Genomic DNA, 25,630 nt, shown 5'->3' on the forward strand with positions numbered 1-25,630 from the left:
GCCTATCTGAAACCTAGTTAAACATTGTGAGATATGGCGTTTCGACTTTCTCCGTGTTCGGCATCATAAGGGTCACAGTGACAGTTAAATAAAGTCCATTTTTCTCTCCACCTTTAATTTGCAAGGTGCGGGTGCCTATATAAATAGAGTGAGTCGCCCGCGCGCCTCAGTTGGTTTTTGATTTTTGAAGTGAACACTTCGGCAAAATGGCTCAATGTAGCCACGGTTCTCGTCGGCTTCGCTCCGACGGGGAAAAATATAATATTGAATTTGCGGAGTCCTCGCTGCCGGGAGCTGTAGCGTGATGCGGACCAGGCGGCGCGGGGCCTGCCGGCTGCTGCGCACGCAGCCATTGCTGAGGATTTCGCAACGAAGGTTTGAGTTGATAAGCCGTGAGTAAAATGCTATTATTTACTGCTTTTAAAAGCTCAGCCACTGGTCATAATGCTCCGGCGCTTGGGGTTTTTATCCCACGCAGTAGGGTCCGATTCAATAGTCGTGGTCATGATTGATCACATATTCCGGTCCTACTAGTGGCGCTTGAGCTAGATACTTACATTAATTACCGCTTTAAGTAAAGCATATGTTAATTTTATACAGGAAAAAATAATAAAAATATATTTTTCTACCCTCAATTTCTAATATTTTTAGAAAACAGTTGATAAAAACTTTGCTATTACAATAATGCACTTGATTATAGCTTATGTAAGGCTTTACAAACAGGAGCTTTCCAGGAACGTCATAGGATTTTTTACAGGAAGCACGTGGCTCCGAGTTTCAGTATGTTGGGACATTGTGGCATGCGCGGCGAGTAATGTGATTCGGTGAAATTGAAGTTTCGTGTTACCTGCACCCGGCCCTGTGCTGCGCTGGCCGCCGTCTTGTGGCACCTGCATCGCAGCGTACACCCGGCCCTGCGCTCCTGCCTTGGCCACCGGTTCGTGCCACCTGCATCGCAGCATACACCCGGCCCTGTGCTCCTGCGCTGGCCGCCGTCTCGTGCCACCTGCATCGCAGCGTACACCCGGTCCTGGCCCTGGCCACCGGTTTGTGGTACCTGCATCGCTGCATAGACCCAGCCATGCACTCCTGCCCTGGCGGCTGTACACCCGGTCCTGGCCCTGGCCACCGTTTTGTGCCACCTGCATCGCAGCGTACATCCGGTCCTGGCCCTGGCCACCGGTTTGTGCTACCTGCATCGCTGCATAGATCCAGCCATGCACTCCTGCCCTGGCGGCTGTGTTGTCCCACCTGCATCGCTGCGCACACCTGGCACTCCTGTTCTGGTTGCCAGATCCAAACGCCCCCTGTCTGGGAAGAGATTTTATGCTCAGCGGAACCGCCTGCACTATTGCTAGTACGGTCATCATCATCATCAGCCATCATTATGAGTGACTTATTTAGAAGGTATCGAGTAACGTGCGCTATTCATCAGTGATTTTGGCATATGCAGACGAACGTTTACTGCCAAGGTTGGTCATGTTAGCCATACAAGGGCACACCAAGGAAGCCTGAGTAACCACCTGCAGTCGCCGTAGCCGCATCGGCATGGCTGACGACAAATCGGGTAACGTGCACCGCTTCTAAAAGTGTTATAGCACTTCAATTTGATGCCTCCGCTGAGGTAGGGTATTCTAATAAAGCAGCTTTCTTCTGAACTGCCCAAAGTGACCTGTAGACTGCTCCTGGGGATAGTTGTGCAATCAATTTTTTATTTCAATGTCTCTGCTGAAGAAACTGTCTAATGCAGCTTTTGTTCTAAACTGCCTTAAGATCATTGGACTGCTCATGGGAATGGTGACGCACGGTAAGTAGGAGCGTTACTCTATACTGATGAGAAACGAACGAACGAGAGCTTTCGTGCAATCGGCACGTTTAATACATACAAACAGATACAGCGGCTCGCGCCGCAGTGCACTGAAAGTTCGTTTTTCGTCATATAAAGTGACCCCCCAGACACTATCTTAAGTGTCATGACACATCGGCAGATTCCAGCTTTGAGTCTTTTCTTTTCTCGGCTGTGAGCAAAGTGAATCCCACCGGCGAGTGTTCAACCTAAAAGCACTGAGCTAATTCCTGATTTCGTGAAAGTCGCTGTTGCTATACCATACCGCTTCACAAGTTACCGAATTTATTATGATCCTACTGTCGGGTGATCATGATCGGAGTGTCATCGCGGTTTCTGAGTGGCACCATATTAGCTGTCTTCCTTATGTCCCAGTGGATTGTGAGTGTGTATCCGAGCTCTTTGTTGAAAAATGCGTGAACCTCCTACGCAGCAGCTGTCTACTAGTTGTGTATCGAATAAATCGAGTAACGGTGCTCTTGCACGAGACGACTACCTTTTGGTAAAATTATAACTTCCACTATTCTGGGAACATGCATATACCTACTGTGTACTGTGTAACACATCACGTGTAGCCGCAGCCCTACTCAATGTACGGGGCTAGATAATAAACAATGGCAGTCGTCATTAAATTTCTATGAATTTCGAAGGTCATCATTTGGAGCACAATCCAAAGGGTGAAAGTACCTATTCATGCCTAAACGGCTTCTCTAATGAAAATGTATTTTTAATTCGATTCTGGCGCAAACGTTTCATAACTATTTTTCAACACTGTATCTGCTGAAACTACTTAGACTGACTGGTTAAGATGCAGACGTGCCGTTTTCACAATTCCATTTTGAGTAATCCTCAACTGTTTTATGGATCTTTCAGTTAGTTACGTAACTAGTTACCAAGTAAAAAATTACTTGTGTCATGCTCGTACTCGCATCTCATTTAGGAGCTCTCTGGCCTCTAGCTGAAGGCTAAAACTGGTATATATATCTACTAAGCTAGTACAGAGTTATAACCGGGCAGCGGTGACATGGTAGCTGCTTGATTTATTAGAGTTTGCTGAAAACTTTCTAAATAAGTAATAATTATTAGTCATAATATTAACTCTTCGCAGTTCTTTCAGAATGCAATACCAGGTCGCTGAAGTAGGTAACCTTATGTTCGCGACTGCAGCGCCGCGACCGCCGCGCCGCCTGGTGGCGGTCGGCGGAAACTAAAAACAAAAGAACTGAAAGAATCCTCTGAAAGAGGCCTGTACAATTTTCACTTCTCAATCTGAACTCGTCACGATACGCATCTGTATAAATTGTATTATATTCAGTTTTCTTTGTAAATAAACGTAATATCAGCACAAAACCTATGGATTATTAATCGCTTGAACATAAATTTGGACCTCCGGAGCCGGATAAAACAAGAAAATTGAAGAATTCGGAAATACAATATACGAATCATCGAGCCACGTCTACTTCGACGAATCCAGTAGTACGTGCGGCGAATACGAAGTCGACGAGTCAGAACCACTAGATCAGACGCCAGATACGCTGGACGAGCATCCTGAAACGAGAAATATACGAGAGAAGCAGATGTCCCACTGAGGCGAGCGAGAATCCCACCACTTCGAGGCGGTCTCCACGCAGTCAGCGCGGCGTCGAGAACACGGTCAAGACATTCCTACTACATATTCCTTTGCCCTTTGCCAGAGATCTGTGTTAACATAGCTTGTGCACTCACTTTTCAGTACACGAGACCCTGCTGTTCGGCTCAGGTTGGCGCGCGCAGCACAGGATAACTGTGAGTACTCTTGCATTCTATAAACTGCCAAAATGAGTAAAGAGGATATTAGTAGAAGTAGGTCACCTTGTAATCCACGCATTAGCGACCTTAAGAAACAGAGAGGTACGTTAAAATGCAGATTAACTATATTCGAAAAGTACGTTACAAAATTTAAAGATAGTACGTTAGATAAATTACAAAAAACCGAAGTTAGCGTTAGAATTCAGTCGATGGAGGATACATTCAAATGTTTTAATGCTATTCAGAGCGATATAGAAGGATTAGCCGATGAGGATGAGCTTATGTTGCAGTTGGATTACCGCGAGTCATTTGAAGAACAATATTTTAATCTCATAGCTGTTGCTAAATGCTTGCTTGACGATGAATCGCCTAGTTCTAGTGCCAAATGCGCTCCATTCGCTAATATAAAATTGCCTGATATAAAACTCCCTTCCTTTGACGGTAGCTATGATCGCTGGCTTGAGTTTCGAAACTCATATGTAACAATGATTCATGAACGAACTGATTTAAATTGCATTCAGAAGTTTCATTACTTAAAATCGTCACTAACTGGTAGCGCTTCTCAAGTTATTAGTGCTTTAGAGTTTACTGCGGATAATTACACGCACGCTTGGGAGCTACTCGAAAAGAGATTTCATAACGATAGGCTACTTGTTCATAATCATGTTAAATCACTTTTTAACATTCACACGGTTAGTAAGGAGTCGCCTGGGCAGTTACGGAAGCTCATAGATACGGTGTTAAGGAACCTACGTGCACTTCAAACCTTGCATGAGCCCACGAGCCATTGGGATACGTTGCTAATATATTTGATTGTTACTAAACTCGATGAGAGCTCAGAGCGAGAGTGGGAACAGCACAAGGGTACCTTACTTACTAATTCAGAGTCAAATAAACTAAAGTTAGACGATTTAATGACGTTTCTTCGCAATAGGGCAGACTTCTTAGAAATGGTTAATGCGAACCAATCTAATTCAAAAAGCACAGTTAAACAAGTCACCACCGAAAGCAAAGTAGCATACGAAAAGAAAGGATCTTCACAAAATAATTATGTGCACAGTTACGTCTCCACTAATAAAAATAAGTCGACGGATAAAAGATCACCACGGAGCTGCGTAATGTGTAACAAAAGCCATCCTTTGTTTACGTGTACGTACTTTCTTAACATTGCTGTAGGTGAAAGATCAAAAATTGTGCAACAAAACGATTTATGTGTGAACTGTTTACGGGCAGGTCACTCTGTAGCAGACTGTTTATTCGGACCATGCAGGCAGTGTCAACAGAAACACAACAGTCTACTTCATACGAATCAAAACGATAGCAGTACCCGCGTGTTACCCGACAAAGTTCAAGAGTCGGTGTCATTGTCTAGCACACTAGGGTCGCAACCAAGCAACACAAATACGGAGTATAACGATCAGCTGTTAAACCGGGTTTTATTGTCCACCGTGCTAGTCGAAGTCGCCGGTGATAATAATAAGTATCACACTGCCCGTGCATTATTAGATAATGGCAGCGAACACAATTTCATTTCGGAGAAATTAAGTAAACGATTAAATACGAAATTAATACAGTCCACTCTAAACGTTACAGGTGTAGGCAACAAGCACACCAATTCGAGTCACTTATGCGATATCACGATGCGATCAAAGGTACAGGATTACAGTACAGCTTTAAGATGTATTGTACTTTCTAGCATTACCTCACACTTGCCATCTACCCGTGTAGATGTGCAAAATATACGAATCCCTGAAAATATACGATTAGCGGATCCTAGTTTTCACGTTCCTTCAGAAGTCGAGTTGCTGATAGGTTCTGATTTATTCTGGGATTTGATAGAATCAGGAAAAATACGATTATCAAGCGGTACCTACTTAATCGATTCTAAGTTAGGATGGTTAGTTTCAGGGCCGATTCCAAACACTGACTTGCGCATGAATAATCAAGTTCAGTGCAACTTCACTCAAACGATTGATTCACAGTTACGTAAGTTCTGGGAACTTGAGGAAGTACCTAACAGTAAACCGAGTTTTACATTAGACGAACAAAAATGCGAGGATCTATTTACTAGTACGACAATACGGGAAGCTAGTGGTAGGTTTTCAGTACGAATGCCATTAAACGAACCAGTTGAATCTCTCGGAGATTCATATAAAATCGCGAAACAACGGTTTTTATCTTTAGAAAAAAGGCTAAACCGTGTACCCGAGTACAAACGGATGTACAGTGAGTTCCTGAAAGAATACGAATCACTAGGTCACATGACTAAAATAGACGAAGTCCAGTTTCCGAACTATTTTCTACCTCATCATGGTGTTTTTCGCGAAAGCAGTGAGACGACGAAACTTCGAGTAGTTTTCCAAGCGAACACTCCCACTGAATCAGGCAAGTCGCTCAACGACATTATGTTACCGGGGCCGTCATTACAAAACGATATATTCTCGATTCTTTTAAGATTTCGGCAGCATAAATACGTGGCATGCGCAGATATCGAGAAAATGTTTAGGCAAGTAAACGTACAGCCTGATCAGCGCAGCTTGCAGTGTATAGTTTGGCGGGAAAACTCTGATGATGAGTTAGGCGTATATCAGTTGAACAGTTTAACGTATGGGACAACTGCAGCGCCTTATCTAAGCATGCGATGCATACGACAGTTAGCTGAGGAATGCGATGATCCCTTGATAGCCAAGGTGATCAAAGACGATATGTATGTTGATGATTTGATTACGGGTGATGATGATCAACAAAAATTGATAGCTACATGCGAGAAAACGTCACAAGTATTGAATTCGGGTTGTTTTCCGCTGCGAAAATGGACATTTAACTTCGACGTTAGTGACACAGCATCTAAAGAAATAGCTAAGGGTCCGCACACACAGAGCAAAACGTTAGGACTTGGGTGGTTAAGCGCGAGCGATGAACTTCACTTCACGACAAAATTAAGTTTAGATAGTGAATCAAAGCTAACAAAACGTTCTATCCTGTCAGTGTTATCACAAATATACGATCCCTTAGGTCTCTTGGCACCAGCAGTGATACAAGCGAAGATCCTGCTGCAACAGTTGTGGTTGCTTAAGATAGGTTGGGATGACGCGGTCCCCGATGACGTAGTCAGCATGTGGAATAGTTTCCTAAGTACGCTAGGAACATTAAACGAAATAAAAATAGATAGATGGATATCAAGCGATAATACGGAGGTGCGAGAGCTTCATGTCTTTTCTGATGCATCACAAAAGGCATACGGGGCCTGTGCCTACATACGATCATGCAGTAATAATGGCAATATAACTGTAAAACTACATTGCGCGAAAAGTAGGGTTGCACCTTTAAAAGTTTGTAGCATACCTAGACTTGAGCTGTGTGCAGCGTTAATCGGCGCTAGACTATACGATGCGATAATAAAAGCGTTGCGTCTATCATTCGATCGCATATATTTTTGGACAGACTCCACGATAGTCATGGGCTGGCTTCGCATGTCTCCCCATCTGCTCAAAACTTTTGTGCAGAATCGAGTGACCGAAATAAACGAGCTGACAGGTAACTGTACGTGGTTACATGTTGATGGCAAACATAATCCCGCCGATTTAGTTTCGCGAGGGCTTAACTTAGACGAATTAGGTAAGTCAAGTTTATGGTGGAATGGACCGTCTTTCCTAAGTAACCCTGAACTGCCAGCTAGTCAGACGAATCAAGTGCATTTCGAGTCATTGCCTGAAATGAAACCGACAAACAATACGACGAGCTTAGTCAGTACGCAGCCTAATGATGAGTTATTTGACTTCACTAAATACTCTCAATTCAATCGGTTACAACGTATAGCTGCCTACTTGCTACGCTTTGTAAACAACTGCCGAAGTAGTAAGATTAGAAAAACCGGTTCATTATCAGCTGATGAGTTACACGAATCACGACTTTTACTCGCGAGAATGTCACAAAAACAATCATTTCCGAAATTATACGATAATTTAATAAACAAAAAGGACTTGAGTCGTGATAAAGACATGAAACAGTACCTAAACTTAAACGTATTTTTAGACGAAGACAAAGTTATACGTGTAGGCGGTAGATTAGGTAATTCTAGTTTTGAATACGGGAAAAAGTACCCTATTCTATTGTGTGGTAAACATGAATTCACTTTAATGATGTGCCGTTATGAACATAAACGATTATTACACGCTGGTCCACAGCTCATGTTAGCAAACATTCGCGATAGCTGGTGGCCAATCGGTGCTAGGAACTTAGTTCGAAAAGTAGTGCATCAGTGTGTAATATGTACGCGATTGAAAGGAAAGGTTCTAAGTCCTATCATGGGCAACCTACCTGCAAACCGTTTGGAGGGCAGTTTTCCCTTCTTACATACCGGAGTAGACTTCGCTGGGCCAGTGAGCATACTTAATCGTAAAGGACGAGGAGCGACACTTACCAAAGGGTACATATGTTTGTTTGTTTGCCTATCGACGCGAGCGATTCATTTGGAGCTAGTAAGCGGTTTATCGACAAATGATTATGTTCTAGCGCTCATTCGGTTCTATAGTAAACGCGGTAAACCAATTTCGATTACTTCAGATAACGGAAGAAACTTTGTAGGCGTAGAAACGCAATTTCCCTTACTCTGTGAGAAAAATAAACGAAAGGTCATTGATCACTCGGCTAATCAGGGTATACAATTTCATTTTATCCCTCCTTACTCTGCTCATTTTGGTGGTTTGTGGGAGGCGGGAGTAAAGTCCTGCAAGAGTCACCTGAGGCGAATAGTTGGTGATGCTCGATTAACGTTTGAGGAATTTAGTACTGTGTTAGCGCAGATCGAGGCCGTCCTAAATTCCCGCCCCCTGTCACCGCTCTCCGCCGACCCGAACGACCTCTCACCGCTGACGCCGGGACACTTCCTCATCGGACGCCCCCTGACCGCCCCACCAGCCGAGGACCTGACAGCAGCCGTGACCAACCGGCTCAACAGATACGACAGAGTCGAACAGCTTCGCCAACACTTCTGGCGGCGATGGTCAAAAGAATTCGTCTCTGAACTACAAACACGAACCAAGTGGAAAATCAACCACGACACACTCACGATGAACAGTCTGGTGCTGATAAAAGAGGACAACCTTCCACCGCTGAGATGGCGACTGGGAAGAATCGTACAGCTGTTCCCGGGCACGGACGGAGTAGCTCGGGTGGCAGACATACGCACCGCCACGGGCGTGGTGCGCCGCGCCTTCTCGAAGATCTGCCCACTGCCTCTTCAGCCAGAGCCCTCTTCATCATCATCACCGGCTTCACCTACGATTACGACCTAGATGTTGGAAGTAGGTTCTTCCAAGGCCGGCGGTATGTTCGCGACTGCAGCGCCGCGACCGCCGCGCCGCCTGGTGGCGGTCGGCGGAAACTAAAAACAAAAGAACTGAAAGAATCCTCTGAAAGAGGCCTGTACAATTTTCACTTCTCAATCTGAACTCGTCACGATACGCATCTGTATAAATTGTATTATATTCAGTTTTCTTTGTAAATAAACGTAATATCAGCACAAAACCTATGGATTATTAATCGCTTGAACACCTTCCTTAGCTGGACAACAACAAGCCTTTTTGTTTTAAAGAGTGTCACATTTATTCGCCGTTCCACTGTCATATCGATGTCCAAGGACTTTTTCTTGGGTAAGTATAGCTAACTACCTAAGTTTACCTATAGATAGCCGCAAGCTATCTGCTGTTGGCGAACTGTCAGTTCTGATTGATAAGTCAGGCTCGAGGTGGCTCGTCCAACTGTCCATGTTCCCGCCACCATGATTGTTGCTTCCACAGATTAGAGAGTCTATGCTGGCTGTCGTTGCATCAGGTCTGATCAGGTACAACTAACATCTTTACGTACCATCTTTATTTAATCGAGCTATTTTATTTTGTTTTATCTAGGTTGACTTAATGGTTTCAAAATCGAACCTACAACAATGTAAGTAGGTACCTATCTACGTACCTTTGAAGTTGCAACAAGGCGAAGCCTTAAGGTTTTGGCCGAGACCTGCCCTTAGTGTTGACGAACATACCTAAAGGTGACCTTGTTAATGTTTTTCATATGAAGTACTGAACATTTTACTTATCCTGGTGGCATGACTGATCATTTACTTACCCAGCTAAGACATGTTAGCCGGGTTTCATTTGTCAACTATTACAATTGTTATTGTTGTGTTAATCAATCTTTATTAATTGATGTCATCTACCAAGGAATGCTGCCAGAGCTCATAATATTCACACATGATGATACAGAATGATAGTAGCCCACAAAATCGGTGCAAAGGCTTATAAAATAACTTTCCTTCCTAGTAGGAACACTTCACAGGAACTCGTTAACCGCCGAGTTAGTTAGAATACAAAATTAGACTGTGTGTTACTTGTCAATCTAGAATATGAATATAGTGACCTGCATCATGTTTTGAAAAACTGAATACTTAGTTATCCGCCAGTGTCACAGCCTTCATCTAATCTTTTCCAGTAGCTGATGAGGATGAGATATTTAGTAAAATTATCTTCCCTTCAAGCACCACTCCTCGTTCCAAGGACTAAATGCCGCGCCAGGTGTTGCAGGCCGTGTCGTCGTACAGGGCTGACTGAGCAGGTCCTCGAGGCTCCAGGGTCGGCTGCTGCATTTCTGAGGTCAGTCCAGAATTACATACCCTAGTCAGCATGTGCTGACCTGAGCCCCAGCGGCCTGGATCGATATTCTACATTTTACAGCTTTTAAATATTGTTGCAAAGTATTTCACTGGTTCCATCCATTCGGCTAGTGTATGTTAAAAATATTGCCTTGACAATAACAAGATTTTGATCAATAATTACTTATAAGTATTGCTTTCGAAGAGGCACTGTGTGTGTCCATATGTATAAATACCTACCTATATGTATAGGTACATACCTTCCATAACTTTCTGACAAGTCAGGAATAATAAGGAAGTACTTAAGTCTTATGTATACTTATACCTTTCTTTTTAGTATATCTATTACCTAGAAATCTATGCATTATAAATTTATAGATTCAAATATTTATCTACTGATATACTCATCAGTAGCTTATGGGTCACAGTTGGTTTTCTCTCCACCATGCGATAATAAACACATCTCACAATGTTTAACTAGGTTTCAGATAGGCTCAGACTACATAATAGACGCATTTTTCCTGAAATAAAAATGACATATTATGTATCTAGCCTATCTGAAACCTAGTCATTTCTGCATGGTGATATTACAACTGAGGCGCGCGGGCGACTCACTCTATTTATATAGGCACCCGCACCTTGCAAATTAAAGGTGGAGAGAAAAATGGACTTTATTTAACTGTCACTGTGACCCTTATGATGCCGAACACGGAGAAAGTCGAAACGCCATATCTCACAATGTTTAACTAGGTTTCAGATAGGCTAGATACATAATATGTCATTTTTATTTCAGGAAAAATGCGTCTATTTTTTATAATTTTAATTATTAAAAATTTTCTAACAAATTTTAATACAGCAAGAAATGTTTGGTAAAATTAAACACTGGATTAAACTATTTATAATGTACTTATACTTTGTTTTATTTTCTATTTACCTGACCCTCTAGTACGGGTTTTTCTATGTATGAAAACGACAAAAGTTTACGTTTCCTCCTGTCATCTGCATACATTATCTGTAAAAAGTTTCATGATAGTTTCCATTAGAGGCGCCACTTAGTATGCGAGAAAACGTAAACTTTTATAGTTATCGACGAACTATCAAACCTGTACTAGACCTGCTGACACCTTAACTATGGAAGAGACGCAGATTATGTATAAGTAAGTACTAAATTACTTCCATGAAATTTCCTGAATATACAGGTTGTTCCAAAAAATATTAAACGTGAATTTCTCTATAAGTAGGTACTTAAGAATTTGATCATGGGACCATACCAGTAAAACCTCAAAACGTCTTTATAACGTCACAGGTGTCAGGAATAATAGCTGAAATGAGATAGATAGATCGATAGATAATTCTTTATTGCACACAAACACAGAAATTACAATGGAATATGCACTACTATGAGTAATTAATGAGGAATTATGCATGAAACGGCGTTTCAAACAATCATCATCATCAGCCAGTTAACGTCCACTGCTGTACATAGGCCTCTCCCATGGAACGCCACACTCTGTCCTCGGCCGTCCTCATCCAGCCACTACCAGCCATTTGTCGGTTCTGTGCCTCGAGTGCGAGTTTTATCTCTGTTATAAGTTTAAGAATTCTGGGTATCAGTGGTAGCGTAGCTCCCAAACGACTAACTAAATCGATTTCAATGTTGTGATTGGTAATGTAGTCCAGAATGTTTTAGTCATATTTATCAGACCAGAAACAAAAATAAGTTGCTTTTCCCCACACTCAGACTTTCGAAAACAAACACATCATTCATGGGGAACTGTATACGTTTTTATAATAAATTATCAAATGAAGCAATAAACCTTACTGAGCAAAAATTTAAGAATTATGTTAAAGCTACATTATGTAGTAAAGCTTACTATAGTATAAATGATTATTTAAACGACAAAAACGCGTGGTCTTGTCCACCTCAGCTAAGGCTATTGAAAAAATGAAATGGATATAGGTACTTAAGTAAAATTGTAGGTACTAGATATAAGTAAAAATTGTAATAGATTATAAGGAAAAAGTTGAAAAGATGCTCGAGGAGTTTCTTTCGCCATTTCTTTCCTTCTCAATGACGGGGCCTTTGTGAAATGATGGTAGATGACTATCGACAAATAATTGTAAAATTTTACGTCGATTAAACCATTTGAATTTGAATTTATCAAAATCGGCTAAGCCAGTATTTATGCGGTTTTTAACGTTGGTTAGGTTATTTGTACTTTTTCATACTCAAAAACCGTCTATTCATTCATACATTGAATATTTCTGAGTTTGACAAGGTTCTATAGTGTAAAGCTACTAATGCAGCTTCCTGTACTAAATAGAACATAATTCTTACATAATTTTTCTTAATAAAAATACCTATGTCACGTTTGGCGGTTAATCTACCTTGGGAATAACGTAGAAATAATGTAAAAACCTATTTAATAACATATCACAAATCATAACAGTAAGGTCAAGTAAACATAGATAACTCTTGTGCCTCGTTTAGGTTAGTGGTTTGCGTTAGGACAGTAGACAGTCGATTAACTATGTAACTAGTAAAAGCGAATTTTTAAAGTCATCTAAGTATAGATACTAGATAAGGATGGTTATACTCTGTCCATTTTATTATTGGTTTTTTGACATTTGAAATCCCATACATATTTGATGACTGCAATGGAAAACCAACTTTACTTACCAGACATAAGGGAACGTCAAAAATGCAATAATACAGGGTGTTGCAAAAAGGGTATACTAAGCCGAAACCTACATGTGCAGCATGGTATATCTAAGCCTGAAACTGAAATCAGAATTTGAAAATTCGCGAAAAAAATTTTTCATTTTCCATAGAAACTTTGTTGGTCACGTAACTTTTTACTATGGGAAAATAATTTTTTTTTCGCGAATTTCCAAATTCTGATTTCAGATTCACGCTTAGATATACCATGCTGCACATGTAGGTTTCGGCTTAGTATACCAATTTTGCAACACCCTGTATAGTGGAAGCTCTATAGTTAGTTTGACAAGGTGCAAAAGTGTATTCGCTGCCAGCTTCAAAACAATGTAGTTGCTTGTACCGTACTGCACCGTAGCTGCATTTTGCGTTTAGACTGGTAGATAAGACAGCTGCCGCTTCACGGGTTCGTTATCGATGTAGATAAACGTTACTATATCGTGATCCGCCATATTAACGACTGCACTGTGACTGGAGAAACGCGCATAAAACGAGTTTATCGACGTCGATAACAGGCCCGTGCCGTGACCGCAGGATAGTAAAGTTGATGATATCAACTGGTTTTCATCTAAACGAGGCATAATATCCAGTTATTCTTATCCTGTGGTCATTATTTGGTCAGTTGGCGCATCGCTCCTTTACTACAAAGACGTGTGAATAACTAATGAAATAAAACTAATTAAAGATAAACCTGTAGATCTACATACCTATTAATGAACCAAAACTAGATATACGTGTTGAAGAGGTGTATTTAAAATTAGTGCATTTTGTTCAGTGACTTCAATGTGGATTTAAAAGACAAAAAAGGTAGGTTGAATTTAACTTTATTGTTGTTTGTTTTAGATACCAATTAAGTTGTTTTTATAACGGACAGCTATCGGTAGTTTTATTAATGTTGTTAAAAGTTTGACGTGGTTCGTTGTATTATGCTAATTATATGCCTATTAAAGGTGCAAATTGGTATCTTCAGTTTAAATGGAACCTATAGTGAGCAGTTAATTAGGCATCTAGTTACTTAGATTAAAAATATATGAGCAAGATGGAGTATCGCATACAAAAACAAAGCAGGATCACATTTTGTTCACTGTCAACCCGTTTTAAGTTTAACCTAATGACAACCATTGTAATACCTACCAATGAATAAACCCACAAATCTTCTAACTAATCGAACTAATTCAAGATAAGAGCTCAGTGGAAGAAGTGGGGTTTTATTTGTCGAGTATTAAATTATCACACACACACACACACACACACACGCACTCACGCCTTGTACTAATGTACTCCCTTGCGGGGTAGGCAGAGGTGCATTGCTGCACCCACTTTTTGCCAGAGTGTTATGTTAGTCCCAATGTAATAGGGGGCGGGCCTATTGCCATTTTACGGGCACATCCAAGACCCGAGAACAAATATAGCTGTGTTTAAACAAATTATTATTGTATTAAATTATCGTTATACATGTATGGAAGATTTGCGTGTTTATTTTTGTATAACGTCATTTTGTTCAATGGAAGAGCTATGTTCGGGGTTTCCCCGCAGTTGAGGTTTTTCCTCGGAAAATTAACTGCATCACCCAAAAAAAACTTTAAACTTTGTTTATCATGTGTTTAAAACTAAATTTGACAGGATTATCAGGCGCTTTGCAGCGGTAAACACCTGTTAAACACTTTCAGTTTTTATGGTAAGGCCATAAGTCTTTAAATCCAAATGGTGTTTGTTTATCGAAAACCGTTATAATATACCTATTTCTAGTTTCTAGATCTTATATATTGTATAGATTTATTAGTTATATACCTACCAAAAGTATCGGCACATGTTATAGAGACCGACACGGTTTATAATTGCTAATATATTTTTAACTCTAACGTTGGATTCTAATGATAGATGGGGTGACGACTTGCGAAAGGTGGCTGGTTATGATTGGATGCGGAAAGCTATAGATCGCATCCAGTGGCGTGCTTTGGGAGAGGCCTACGTCCAGCAGTGGACTGCTATAGGCTAATGATAAACGTTGGATTGCACGAAACATATTTAAATCTATTGCTCGCTTGCTTTGATAGTAGATAGATAGTGACTGAGCAGGGCAGCAATAGATTTAAATGTGGAACATTTAAATCTATTGCTGCAAATCACCCTAAGGGCCTGTTACACAATGTCTGGTTAGTCGCTACCTGTTGGATAAAATACATGCTGTTACTGTCAAAAAAATAATCACAGAGAGTGACAGCATGTTTTTTATCTCACAGGTGGCCACTAACCGGACATTGTGAAACAAGGCCTATAATAGTGTATAAGTTCCATTCCTACTTACAAACTTTCATGATTATAATATTACAATAGCCTTGAATCAATCTTATTCTCTCCTCAGCTACCCTCAAACCTCCACCATGGGTCCTTCAACACTGCTGCTGCCGTGTCTGCTGCTCCTGTCGTCATCATCATCACCAGCCCAGGGTCAGAACATAGAGAGGAGACTCGGACCCCTGCGAGAGGTTTTCGCGTGGAAGCAACTCACTTTCGACATTAATGGACATACTTGTGAGTATTATTACAAAAGTCTGTTTTTTAATCTCAGATACTAAATTGACAGAGATTCTGACTGTTGATGAACCGTTCAGAATCTGTCAATTTAGTATCTGAGATTAAAAAAAACAGACTTTACGTTACCTTTCTCCTTCTCCTTTCTCTGTGGGGGTGTTATTACCTACACCTTGGATCTCTCGATGGAACTCGATGGATGCGTTGCTTATTTATACCTAGTAACGTACCTACTTGGTGGTTATAAATCAATTATCAATTCACAATTAAGATGATAAAATGGTGATGTGTAGGTACCTACCAGGAAAAAATATTACAAGTAGGTGCTTACCAATTATGCAAATGCGTTACCTACTACTATTATGTACCTTCTGTCTGCATCATGCTTGCTAGATTTATGTGAGTCCGGTTTTGCTTGGTACCTAAATAGGTTAGGTAGATATATACCAATGAACAAATGATTTTTCATCACTCATATATTTAATAATGCTCTGAAAGTAGATGGGGATTTCCTGAAAAATGACTCTTTTCATAAAACACTTGAATAACTTAATGTGCAATTTACTAGATAGACGACAACTATGACGATAATTTTTTTAGGTTTGTCTCGAATATTTCGAGTTCAGTCATTCATTCACTTCTATAGGCTACAAGTAACTAGAATTTTTAACCCGGAATTCCTCACAGAAAACCCTGTTGTCCAGGAAGCCGTTTAAAGGCGATGCAAAGTCCGCACATAAAAGCTAGCCTGAAATAACCTCCTTTCTTCCCCTCTCGCAGTGCTCCGAGACCGCTTCGGCGGCATAGATGAGGCTTCGGAGGCTGATGCAGAGGCTGATGTGGAGGCCACCAGGGAGCGGAGACAGGCCGACAGCGTCTACTTCATACAGCCTGACAGCGATAGGAACCAGGGCGGTGAGTATTTGATTAATGATTTCAAATGGAAGAATGCGCGAACGTCAGAATATTTAGCATTTAAGGCCTGGGTCTCAGCTAGGTCTCAGCATTGTGACGCGGCCCACGGCGAGACGCCGGACGCGATCTACGGCGCGTAATAGGAGACACGGGCCTTAGGCCTGGGTCTCCTATTTTATGCTCTATGCGGCGTCCGACTTTGACGTAAACGTTTCTATCAACGTCCTACGGCCTACCTACGGCGTCTACGCGCCAACGTCGGCGTGTGAGGGAGACCGCATCAGTACATTTCTATAGTGAGCATCGTGACGCGGCCTACGGCGTGACGCTGGACGCGACCTGCGGCATAAATAGGAGACCCGGGCCTTAAAGAAAATGTCGCTGCTGGCACCACTTCAAATATTATGACAGATACGTATGAAATTTTGGGGCCAGCGTGACAGTGCCTCGCTACGCTAGTAAATTTAATAAGTCAATGATTCGATGTGTCTTTTTGTAACATATACGAACACCCTCCACATAAATCTTTCGGGCTGATCTGTCCGTGGCTACATTTAGGGTCAATCTATGCTGAAATAGTGCTTTGTTGTTAAAATAGCTCTGAATCTGAAACACTGAGGTGTAGTTTCTACAGCACAGAATCACGACCCTGCACAGTTATACCATGATTCAACTAACTGACGTATCTTTTCACCACGATTGCTCACAAATGCTCCTAATGGTCATAACTACTTTTTTACAGCCATAACATCAACACCAATACAAATACAAATGTATTTTCCAGAACAGGGAAACGCGAATAACAGACCCAACTCAAGCTACGGGGGTGGAAACAGACCCAACCAGAACAATGGAAACAGACCCAACCAGAATAATGGAAACAGGCCCAGCCAGAGCAATGGAAACAGACCCAATAATGGCTTCGAGAACCAAGGAAGTGGAAATGGTGGAAGCCGTAAGTATTTCAAAAATTTTTCTATTATTGACTTAGTTAACCATAACTTTAAATAATAAATACGTAGGTAGGTATAGGTACGCACATACATCATATCATAACCCAAATGATTATTTTCGCCGCAATATCTTTAATTAAATTGTAGATATTTTAAGCGTAAAGAGTCTTTGTTATTCATATTTATGATTCTGAAGCATTTTCCCAGATTGTTCCACTCCTAAAATTTAAACTCTTATATTATCAAACTTAAACGATATAACTGATAATAAGTACCTACATGTTACTATACTACAAAGATTAATATGATTTTCTTCCACCAAAGTCTTTTAATTTGTATATTTTGTTTAAGGTCCCACGGTAACCAGCACCACTGCTCGACCTTCCAGTGAGTATAATAATAATATATCCTACTAACTACTTAGTTACTTTAATAATTAATCGAGCCCCAACCAGTGCAATTTTAAAATTGCAACCATTAACCAAACCACTGTTCCATCCATTATCATTTACGACTCAAGTTACGAAAAGATGGCTTAAGTATAGCTTATAGGTTGCGGAAATATATCCGGCTTAATTTATCTTCCATTTAATATGTTTCAGATGAATCTGGAAGGTTCTTCGTGCAATACAACAATGTCCCCATGGGGGTGGAGCGAGTCGGCAACAGACTGTTCGTCACTGTGCCTAGGAGACGATTTGGTAAGAACCTTTCATCATCAACATGTAGACTAACAGGTACAAAATTGAATTTAACAGGTTTACGCTGGTCTATTTTGACTCGTTTATTTGAGTCCTGACTAGAATTATAACATCATAACGTGATATTTAAAGTAAAACAAATTACGGACAATAAAATGGAAAAGCTGAAAAACACAAAACCTCATATTTTATGAACTATTGCTGCACCCAAATCAATAGTTAATCAGTCTTGGCCATAGAAGTAAATAAACTAAACTAATCGTCCACTTAATTTCACCCATACACTCCATAATTCTCATAATAACCTTCCCCCTCCCCAGGCATCCCTTCAACGCTGAACTACATCGACCTCACCCGCAGCTCCAACACCCGCTCTCCATCCCTGAAGCCCTACCCGAGCCTCCGTCAGGGGTCCTCCCTGGTGTCCATCTACCGGACCAGAGCAGACAGCTGCGGGAGACTGTGGGCCGTGGATACGGGGCTTTGGGAGATACCTGGTAAGAAGGTGATTTAGGGTGTGAGGTAGGAGTCTGTTCGGGTGATGTTACGAATATCAACAGTACCTTACCCAGTTATATACGTTCGGCGCACCCTGTGCAGTCGGCAAGTCGGCAACGGACGAACTGACTGACTAATCCTTTTAGAAGTGTGACGAATTCTAGTGTTTGTCACCAACAAGCTATAGAGGAGAAGAAATTTAATGTGGATTTATTGATTCTTCATCAAAAGCCAGTTGCATAGTGTTTACAAGCCAAATTACGTGTAATATGGTTTCTATGCAGTTTTTTATTTTCATGTTTTCAAGTCAGTGAACAACGGTAGTTATGTCCTCTTTCAGTTCAAGTAAGTACCTACCCTTATATGAACACCCTGTATTAATACAATACTTATTTAAACAGACAACCGCCGCCAAGTGCAGCCGCCAGCCATCGTGATCTTCGACCTCAACCGCAACCGGCAGATCAAGCGGTACGAGTTCAAGTCTACAGATATACCGTCAGAAAACACTCCGGCAGGTAACTTCCACTATTCAACAGCCTGTAATTGTCCACTGCTAGACATTAGGGGCCTTACTACAAAAACTTAGACAGTATATTTAACAGATGTTTAGCGCTGTCAAACGCCTACGAAATCTGTCAAATTTTGTTTTAAACACTTGTAAAACGGTGTCTAAAGTTTTTTTGTGGTAGCACAGTTAGCCTCTATTAAGCAGTACTTCAACACTCTGTCCTCGACCTTCCTCATCCAGCCACTACCGGCTGCCTGTCCAAGGTCCCACATTCTCTTGATGATTACACTTCTCGCATCGTGTACGTCCAGGTGTTCTTGTAAAGATATGACCAGGCTATTTATAGCTTGACAACTTCGTGCGCGACCCTCCTTGCGGGGTAAGAGACGTGGCGGGGGCGAGGTAGCACGACATGCTACACACGTAGAAAAGTGTGCCCGGATTAATCTCGCGATAGCTTGTAACTATTTCTGACGTGATGTAAGAGTAAGTAAAATTTTATTCTATGAGTGTTCCCGTAAATGTCATATTTAGCTTAAAATTAATAGTTTGACAGAATTAAAATTAGGATGTCTACCTTCAGAATATCTACCAATTTGATTTTATTTATGTAAAAGTGTTTTATTTTATAAATCAATTTCCATGTCACTTTCATGTTCACTCTCTGTTTGAACTTGTTCATCATCGTCGTCATCCTCATCTTCATCATCGTTTTCATTAACTTCAATTATAAATCTAAAACAAAAACAAAAAAACATTATACCTACTTTGAAGTATAATGTACTAGAGTACGCCAGTCATATTAGTTCAGTGTTTACCTAACTATAATATTTTATGTTTAATTTACATTATATTATAAATAAACAATAACATACCTGTCCAAAACATCGTCAAATACTCTATCAGATTTATAATATTCGTCTTCATTTTTTATGACATGGTCGTGACAATTTTTCCACTTTTCAGTCGAATAATTAGATAAAAGCAACTCTAAGTCTTTTATCTTTTTATCTAAGTTAGAGTCAATTGACGTTCTTGCGAGCTCGCCTTTCACGTACCCCCACACAAGTTCAATAGGATTTAAATCCGGGTGGTATGGGGGTAGGCGAAGCACGATATGACCATTTTCTTTCAAAATTTCATCAATTTTGTATTTTTTCATATTTTTTATTTTTTTCACATTTACGCATAGAGCTATCATGCTGAACACCCCGGCGTTCTAGCCACTGCTGCATGACACTTTTCAGGGAACTCATTGTAGGCTTCTTCTCGATTTGAGTGCTATGGTAAGCTGCGTTATCCATAACAATAACAGAATTTGGAGGAATGTTTGGTGTAAGTTTTTCATCAATCCACTTTCGAAAATTTGTGGCATTCATGTCACCATGATAATCACCGGTCTTCGAGTGTGATTTGAACATCAGTAAAGCATTATGTACAAAGCCATTGCGGCTGCCAGCGTGTACAATTATTATCCGAGATCCTTTACCGATGTTTTTCATAGCCCCACGTTCCGTATTAGACTGCCAGCATTTTTGTGTCGCGTGGTTTTGATTCACGTAAGTTTCATCCAGAAAAATTATTGACTTACCGTCCTGGCGGTATTTTTTTATATGTCTGATGTAATGCCATCGTAGGCGCATTATGTCGTGACGTTCAATCAATATTTTTCGCTTTGACTGGCATGATAAATATTTGAAACCAAGCCTACGTATTGTCTGTCTCAAGTACTCACGTGAACAATGAAGAACATCGTCTTGTTTTAACTCCGCATTTAACTTTTTCAACGACGGCATACATTTTTTGACATTATACCACTGTGTAATTTTTCTGCGAATGACACCTTCCGTGAAACTGTCAATTTCAATCCTTTTTTTAGGACTTATATTTTTTTGTGGTAATTTAAAAGTGCTGCCCTGTGCCTCCATGGATCTCGCTTCTTTTATGATTTTTTGAATGCTGGTTTCCGAAAAACCGGTCGCTTCAGAAACAGTTTTTTTCAAATTAATATCGTTTGCGTATTTAATCGTCGACCGGTCATTTTTGCGACTTTCAAAATACTTGTACACTTTATATACAACATCCTTAGTCTGTCGTGTAATAACCTTACTCATTATTGCCGCACCAAGCCTTAGCCGCGTAGCAGGACTGATCCGGTACGCTATTCTACAAGAAGCCCCTTAATTTGAGAAATTATACGATTTGTTGTTTTTTCGTTGTTTTGTTGACGAATTGTAGATACCTAATAATAATATAATGATAATACTAAAAAGATACCTAAATATTCCAACGATTGTGGAGGCTCCGCCCTCAATACTCATCTTAAGACTAATGGTCTCAGGATCAGTGGTCTCATGTGCGTCGAACTCAGATTATGACAGATTTTACAACACATGTGGCCGCCTCGACTGCTCGGCCGAGACTGCCGTAATAATGACGTGCAGTGCACGCGTTGCCCTTCCCCGCTACCTAACCGCTACCCGTTGTCGTCTTGGGTACCTCGTCCCCTCCGCGTCTTTCACCCCGCAAGGAGGGTCGCGCACGAAGTTGTCGAGCTATAGTTTGCAGATTTTCAGTGCTAACCTGAAATCTCTGACTTTAACTCCTCCTGTCTTTCAGAACAGTCTGAAGCTATGCATCAACAGTTGATAACCTACCCAAGAACTACTGTCAGCCCACTGAATGTTTCAGCCAACTTTTTTCGGACAAACATTTCATAAGATCAATTAACTCAATTCTTCAAATGCCCTCCCTCATTCCAGGTCTAGCCTCGATAACAATAGACATGAAAGACGGCGACTGCGCCAACGCCTTCGCCTACGTCCCAGACCTCAACACCAACGGCATCATAGTGTACTCCCTCAGAGAAGACGACAGCTGGAGGCTCACACACAACTATATGCATTTCAACCCGCTGGCTTCGAACTTGAATATTGCTGGTGAGTATCTACATGGAGAAATAGATAAGTAGTAAAACGATTAGAACGATTTTTTATAATGGAACAGCTGCATTAGGCACCTCGTTTTCATAATAAAAGTTGTTGACTGTACAGTCTTTGTACAGTTCACTAAATAAGTTACATCCTGTACAAATTATATATACGAGGGCGGGTCAATAAGTCCGTGACTTTTTGAACAAAATACTGGTTTTTGGATATTTTTTTTATTTATTTTTCAACGTAGTCTCCTTTGAGCTCTATACACTTTGTGCAAAGTTTCTGCAATTTTTTTATCCCTTCCAAAAAATGAGGTTTCTCGAGGTCATCAAAATACCCACCTTGGCCTTCTTTGGCACCGATTCACCCCGAGAAACCCACCGTTTAGACTGATTTTTGGTCTCTGGTGTGTTGTGGTGGATCCACGTTTCATCCACGGATACAAAACGGCGCAAAAACTCGTCCGAATTTCGGTTTAACAACGCCAAACACTCCTCTGCGAAGTTGTCATTCGATTGCGTTTGTGAGCAAACGCGGCAGCCATCTTGCGGAAAGCTTTTTCATACCCAAGTGATCATTCAAAATTGAAACCAGTGAGCCACGTGATATCCCTGTGGCTTCCACTATCCCTTTCACTTTCAATCTCCGATCGGCCAACACCATGTCGTGAATTTTTTCAATCATTTCAGGTGTAGAGACCTCAACTGGGTGCCATGGACGTCCGGCATCTTCCGTACTTGTACGGCCACAACGGAATTCAGTAAACCACTTTTAACCATAGATATTGATGGTGCAGAGTCCCCATAATCTTTATCAAGCTTAGCCTTGGTTTCAGTGATGGTTTTTTTCCGTAAAAAAATCATGCTTAGTGAGCACACGAAATTCAGTTTTTTCCATTATGTTTTAAATCACGCGGTTGTTGCTAAGAACGGGTGTAAAACACAAACCAAGTGACGTAACTTGTGCAAATTTTGACAGATGTCTACTGACAGATGCTTGTTGACAGGAGCAGTGTTGTTCTTTCAGTTAAGTGGCGGGAAATTATAAAAGTCACGGACTTATTGACCCGCCCTCGTACTTAAGTAGAGGAAAGGGATCTTATGGGATTCCACCGAAGATTGAAGATATAAGATACCTCATTCGCACATAACGCTGCTGTAAAAACCGAGCTTTATTTATGTTATACACACAAAATACTCACGCATTTTACAAATATACCTTTAAAAACCACACAATGTAGCCTAACATAAACATAACCACTTCGAACCCGGAAAAACTCGACCAATCACGCACCCGCACCCCCTTTCCAGGCCAGCGTTTCCAGTGGAACGACGGCATCTTCAGCATCACGCTGTCCCCGACCTCCTCTGACGGGTGCCGCGTGGCGTACTTCCACCCCATGGTCAGCACCCAGGAGTTCTCTGTCTCCACCTGTGTGCTCAAGAACAGGACCGCAGCTGATGGCAGCGACTATTGGACCAGGTTTAATGTTAGTAACTATACCTCTAACAGGGTACTACCTGATTATATAAGATCCAGTTTATAGCCACGTATCTCATAAACTAATTGATCGATCCGGATGTTTTTGACTACGTTAGAAAGGCAATTTAATTGCAAGTATTTCAAGCTGTCATTCATCAAAATCGGGCCATCCATTCAAAAGTTATGCGCTCATTATTTGTCATGTAACTCGTGATATTAGGCGTTTTAACGTGCGGTTAGTTCGGTATATTCTGGTAGAGCATGGTATCCATGGCACCATGTTGGTGACTCCTGGTGGTGACGGGTGCCGGCTGGCGTACTTAAACCCAGTCAGCTGGTCAGCACCCAGGAGTTCTCTGTCTCCACCTGCGTGTTGAAGAACTGACGGGAGCGACTATTGGACCGGTCATAGAGCAACACCTAACCTAATGTGAGGCATAAAACCCGTGCGAATGGAGAATGTTTATGGGTGCATAGCGCCGAAACTAATCGACCGAATGCAATATTTTTGATGTCGTTAGAAAGGTGATTGATTCCATTGCAAGTATTTCAAGCATTAATTCATAAAAATCGGGCTATTCGTTCAAAAGTTATGCGCTCATTCGCCATTTTACTCGTGATATTGGGCGTTGTCACGTCCTTACCTCTAGATGGTGACTCTACCCGTCTAACATACAAATCATAGCCCATAAGAGGGCCCAGTTAAATAATTTATATACTTACTCAATAACATTTGACTTATAAATTGTCCACAGCTACTAGGCGAGCGCGGCGCCAACAGCCAATCTACAATGCACGGCCTGCACGACCGCACCGGAGTGGTGTTCTACGCAGACGTGGGCCGCAACGCCCTCTCGTGTTGGAACTCCGCGACTCAGCTCGTCTCGTCCAATGTCGTCATACTGGCGCAGGACTCGACACGGCTGTCTTATCCTTCAGGTTATTAATTTATTATCTATTTGATTGGTAACCTAAACTCTAACCTACAGTATAATCGCTAAAAAATAGCACATCTGTAAGATTTCAGCGATCAAACATATTAAAGCGCCATCTATTGAGGCTAGAAAACATTATTTTAGTTCCGTATCGATATCATAGATGGTGCTAGTCGTTCCGTAAATATCTAGTCAGTCATGAGCTATTGTGCCGTTACTCAACGGAAGGCGAGCTGGAATCGAATTTTAATACAAGAGCTATCGAACTACGCTGAAATGCAAATATCTTCATCTTCGTCACTAAATATCACTATTGCTTACAGATCTCCACGTGACTGGCGACGAAGTATGGCTCATGGTAAACTCGATGCCTCGCTTCATATACTCCCGGCTCGATACCAACGAATACAGCTTCTTTATTTATAGGTGAGTTTTCAACAAGCGTGGGACCCCCTCCTGCCCCTGGACCGAGCATCTTCTATGTATATGGTCTAATATGGGTCATGTCATGTATGTATATCATGCATGTATATGCCCATGGTCTATATCTATATGTCTATTGTTTATATTTATATGTATGGTCTATACCTATGTAATATACAATGGTGAGGCCTATGTCCAGCAGTGGACGATTACCGGCTGATGATGATGAGTTTTTAACTTCTAACTATTCCGGCAAAAGTTGTAAAGTAAACTGAGAGAGGGTCGACTCAGAGTCGCATTTTACCAAGGTCACCTTAAAAGATAATGAGATAATTTTTGTATATTCTGCCCAAGCTTATGGTGAAAAAAGAAACGTTTCCACTGTATTTGATGTTATCTGTTGAAATTAAATGAAATATTCGACGTAAAATTATTCAATTAATTTGTCAAATTCAAATGACACTATGACTGCATCATTGAAACCCAACCCAATACGGGACTCGGTAACAGTATTGTCTCTATCTTACATATTTTTTTTCATGTTTCAGGGGTTCAGTGAATGACCTTATCATGAACACTCCGTGTGCGGACGGCCTTACGCTAGGGTTGTCATCTTCGTGATAATAATAATTAATTTAAATACAATATTATTTTTTGACTTATCTAAGTTTTGAGAACTATAAGTACAATTTGTAAGTCTAGAATACTCTGTCGTTTTATGTATGTAAGTTAAAATGAAATGAAA

At 41.0% G+C, this 25,630-nt stretch overlaps 2 protein-coding genes across 2 annotated transcripts; both read left to right on the forward strand.

Annotated features, from left to right (window-relative positions):
- The first annotated feature begins 2,997 nt into the window (after positions 1–2,997).
- LOC125489185 lies at positions 2,998–9,163 on the forward strand. The gene has a single exon (XM_048624110.1). The coding sequence runs from the start codon at positions 3,664–3,666 to the stop codon at positions 8,929–8,931; it is 5,268 nt and encodes a 1,755-aa protein (XP_048480067.1). The 5' UTR covers positions 2,998–3,663; the 3' UTR covers positions 8,932–9,163.
- Positions 9,164–13,647: 4,484 nt separating this feature from the next.
- LOC105382882 (L-dopachrome tautomerase yellow-f) lies at positions 13,648–25,509 on the forward strand. The gene is made up of 13 exons (XM_048624116.1): positions 13,648–13,803; positions 15,362–15,531; positions 16,312–16,446; positions 17,231–17,401; positions 17,751–17,786; positions 18,002–18,100; positions 18,421–18,597; positions 19,000–19,116; positions 21,872–22,048; positions 23,356–23,534; positions 24,283–24,466; positions 24,786–24,888; positions 25,434–25,509. Exons 2-13 carry the CDS (start codon positions 15,381–15,383, stop codon positions 25,504–25,506), a joined length of 1,602 nt encoding a protein of 533 aa, XP_048480073.1. The 5' UTR covers positions 13,648–13,803; positions 15,362–15,380; the 3' UTR covers positions 25,507–25,509.
- The last annotated feature ends 121 nt before the right edge of the window (positions 25,510–25,630 follow it).

This window comes from Plutella xylostella, chromosome 11, assembly GCF_932276165.1.
Source record: "Plutella xylostella chromosome 11, ilPluXylo3.1, whole genome shotgun sequence".
In the NCBI taxonomy this organism is placed as follows: domain Eukaryota; kingdom Metazoa; phylum Arthropoda; class Insecta; order Lepidoptera; family Plutellidae; genus Plutella; species Plutella xylostella.

Coding starts and splice junctions, on each gene's coding strand:
- LOC125489185 (XM_048624110.1), top strand. CDS start 3,664: ATGAGTAAAGAGGATATTAGTAGAAGTAGGTCACCTTGTAATCCACGC.
- LOC105382882 (XM_048624116.1), top strand. CDS start 15,381: ATGGGTCCTTCAACACTGCTGCTGCCGTGTCTGCTGCTCCTGTCGTCA. Junction 22,049..23,355: donor TTCGAACTTGAATATTGCTG/GTGAGTATCTAC, acceptor CCCCCTTTCCAG/GCCAGCGTTTCCAGTGGAAC. Junction 24,467..24,785: donor ACGGCTGTCTTATCCTTCAG/GTTATTAATTTA, acceptor TATTGCTTACAG/ATCTCCACGTGACTGGCGAC.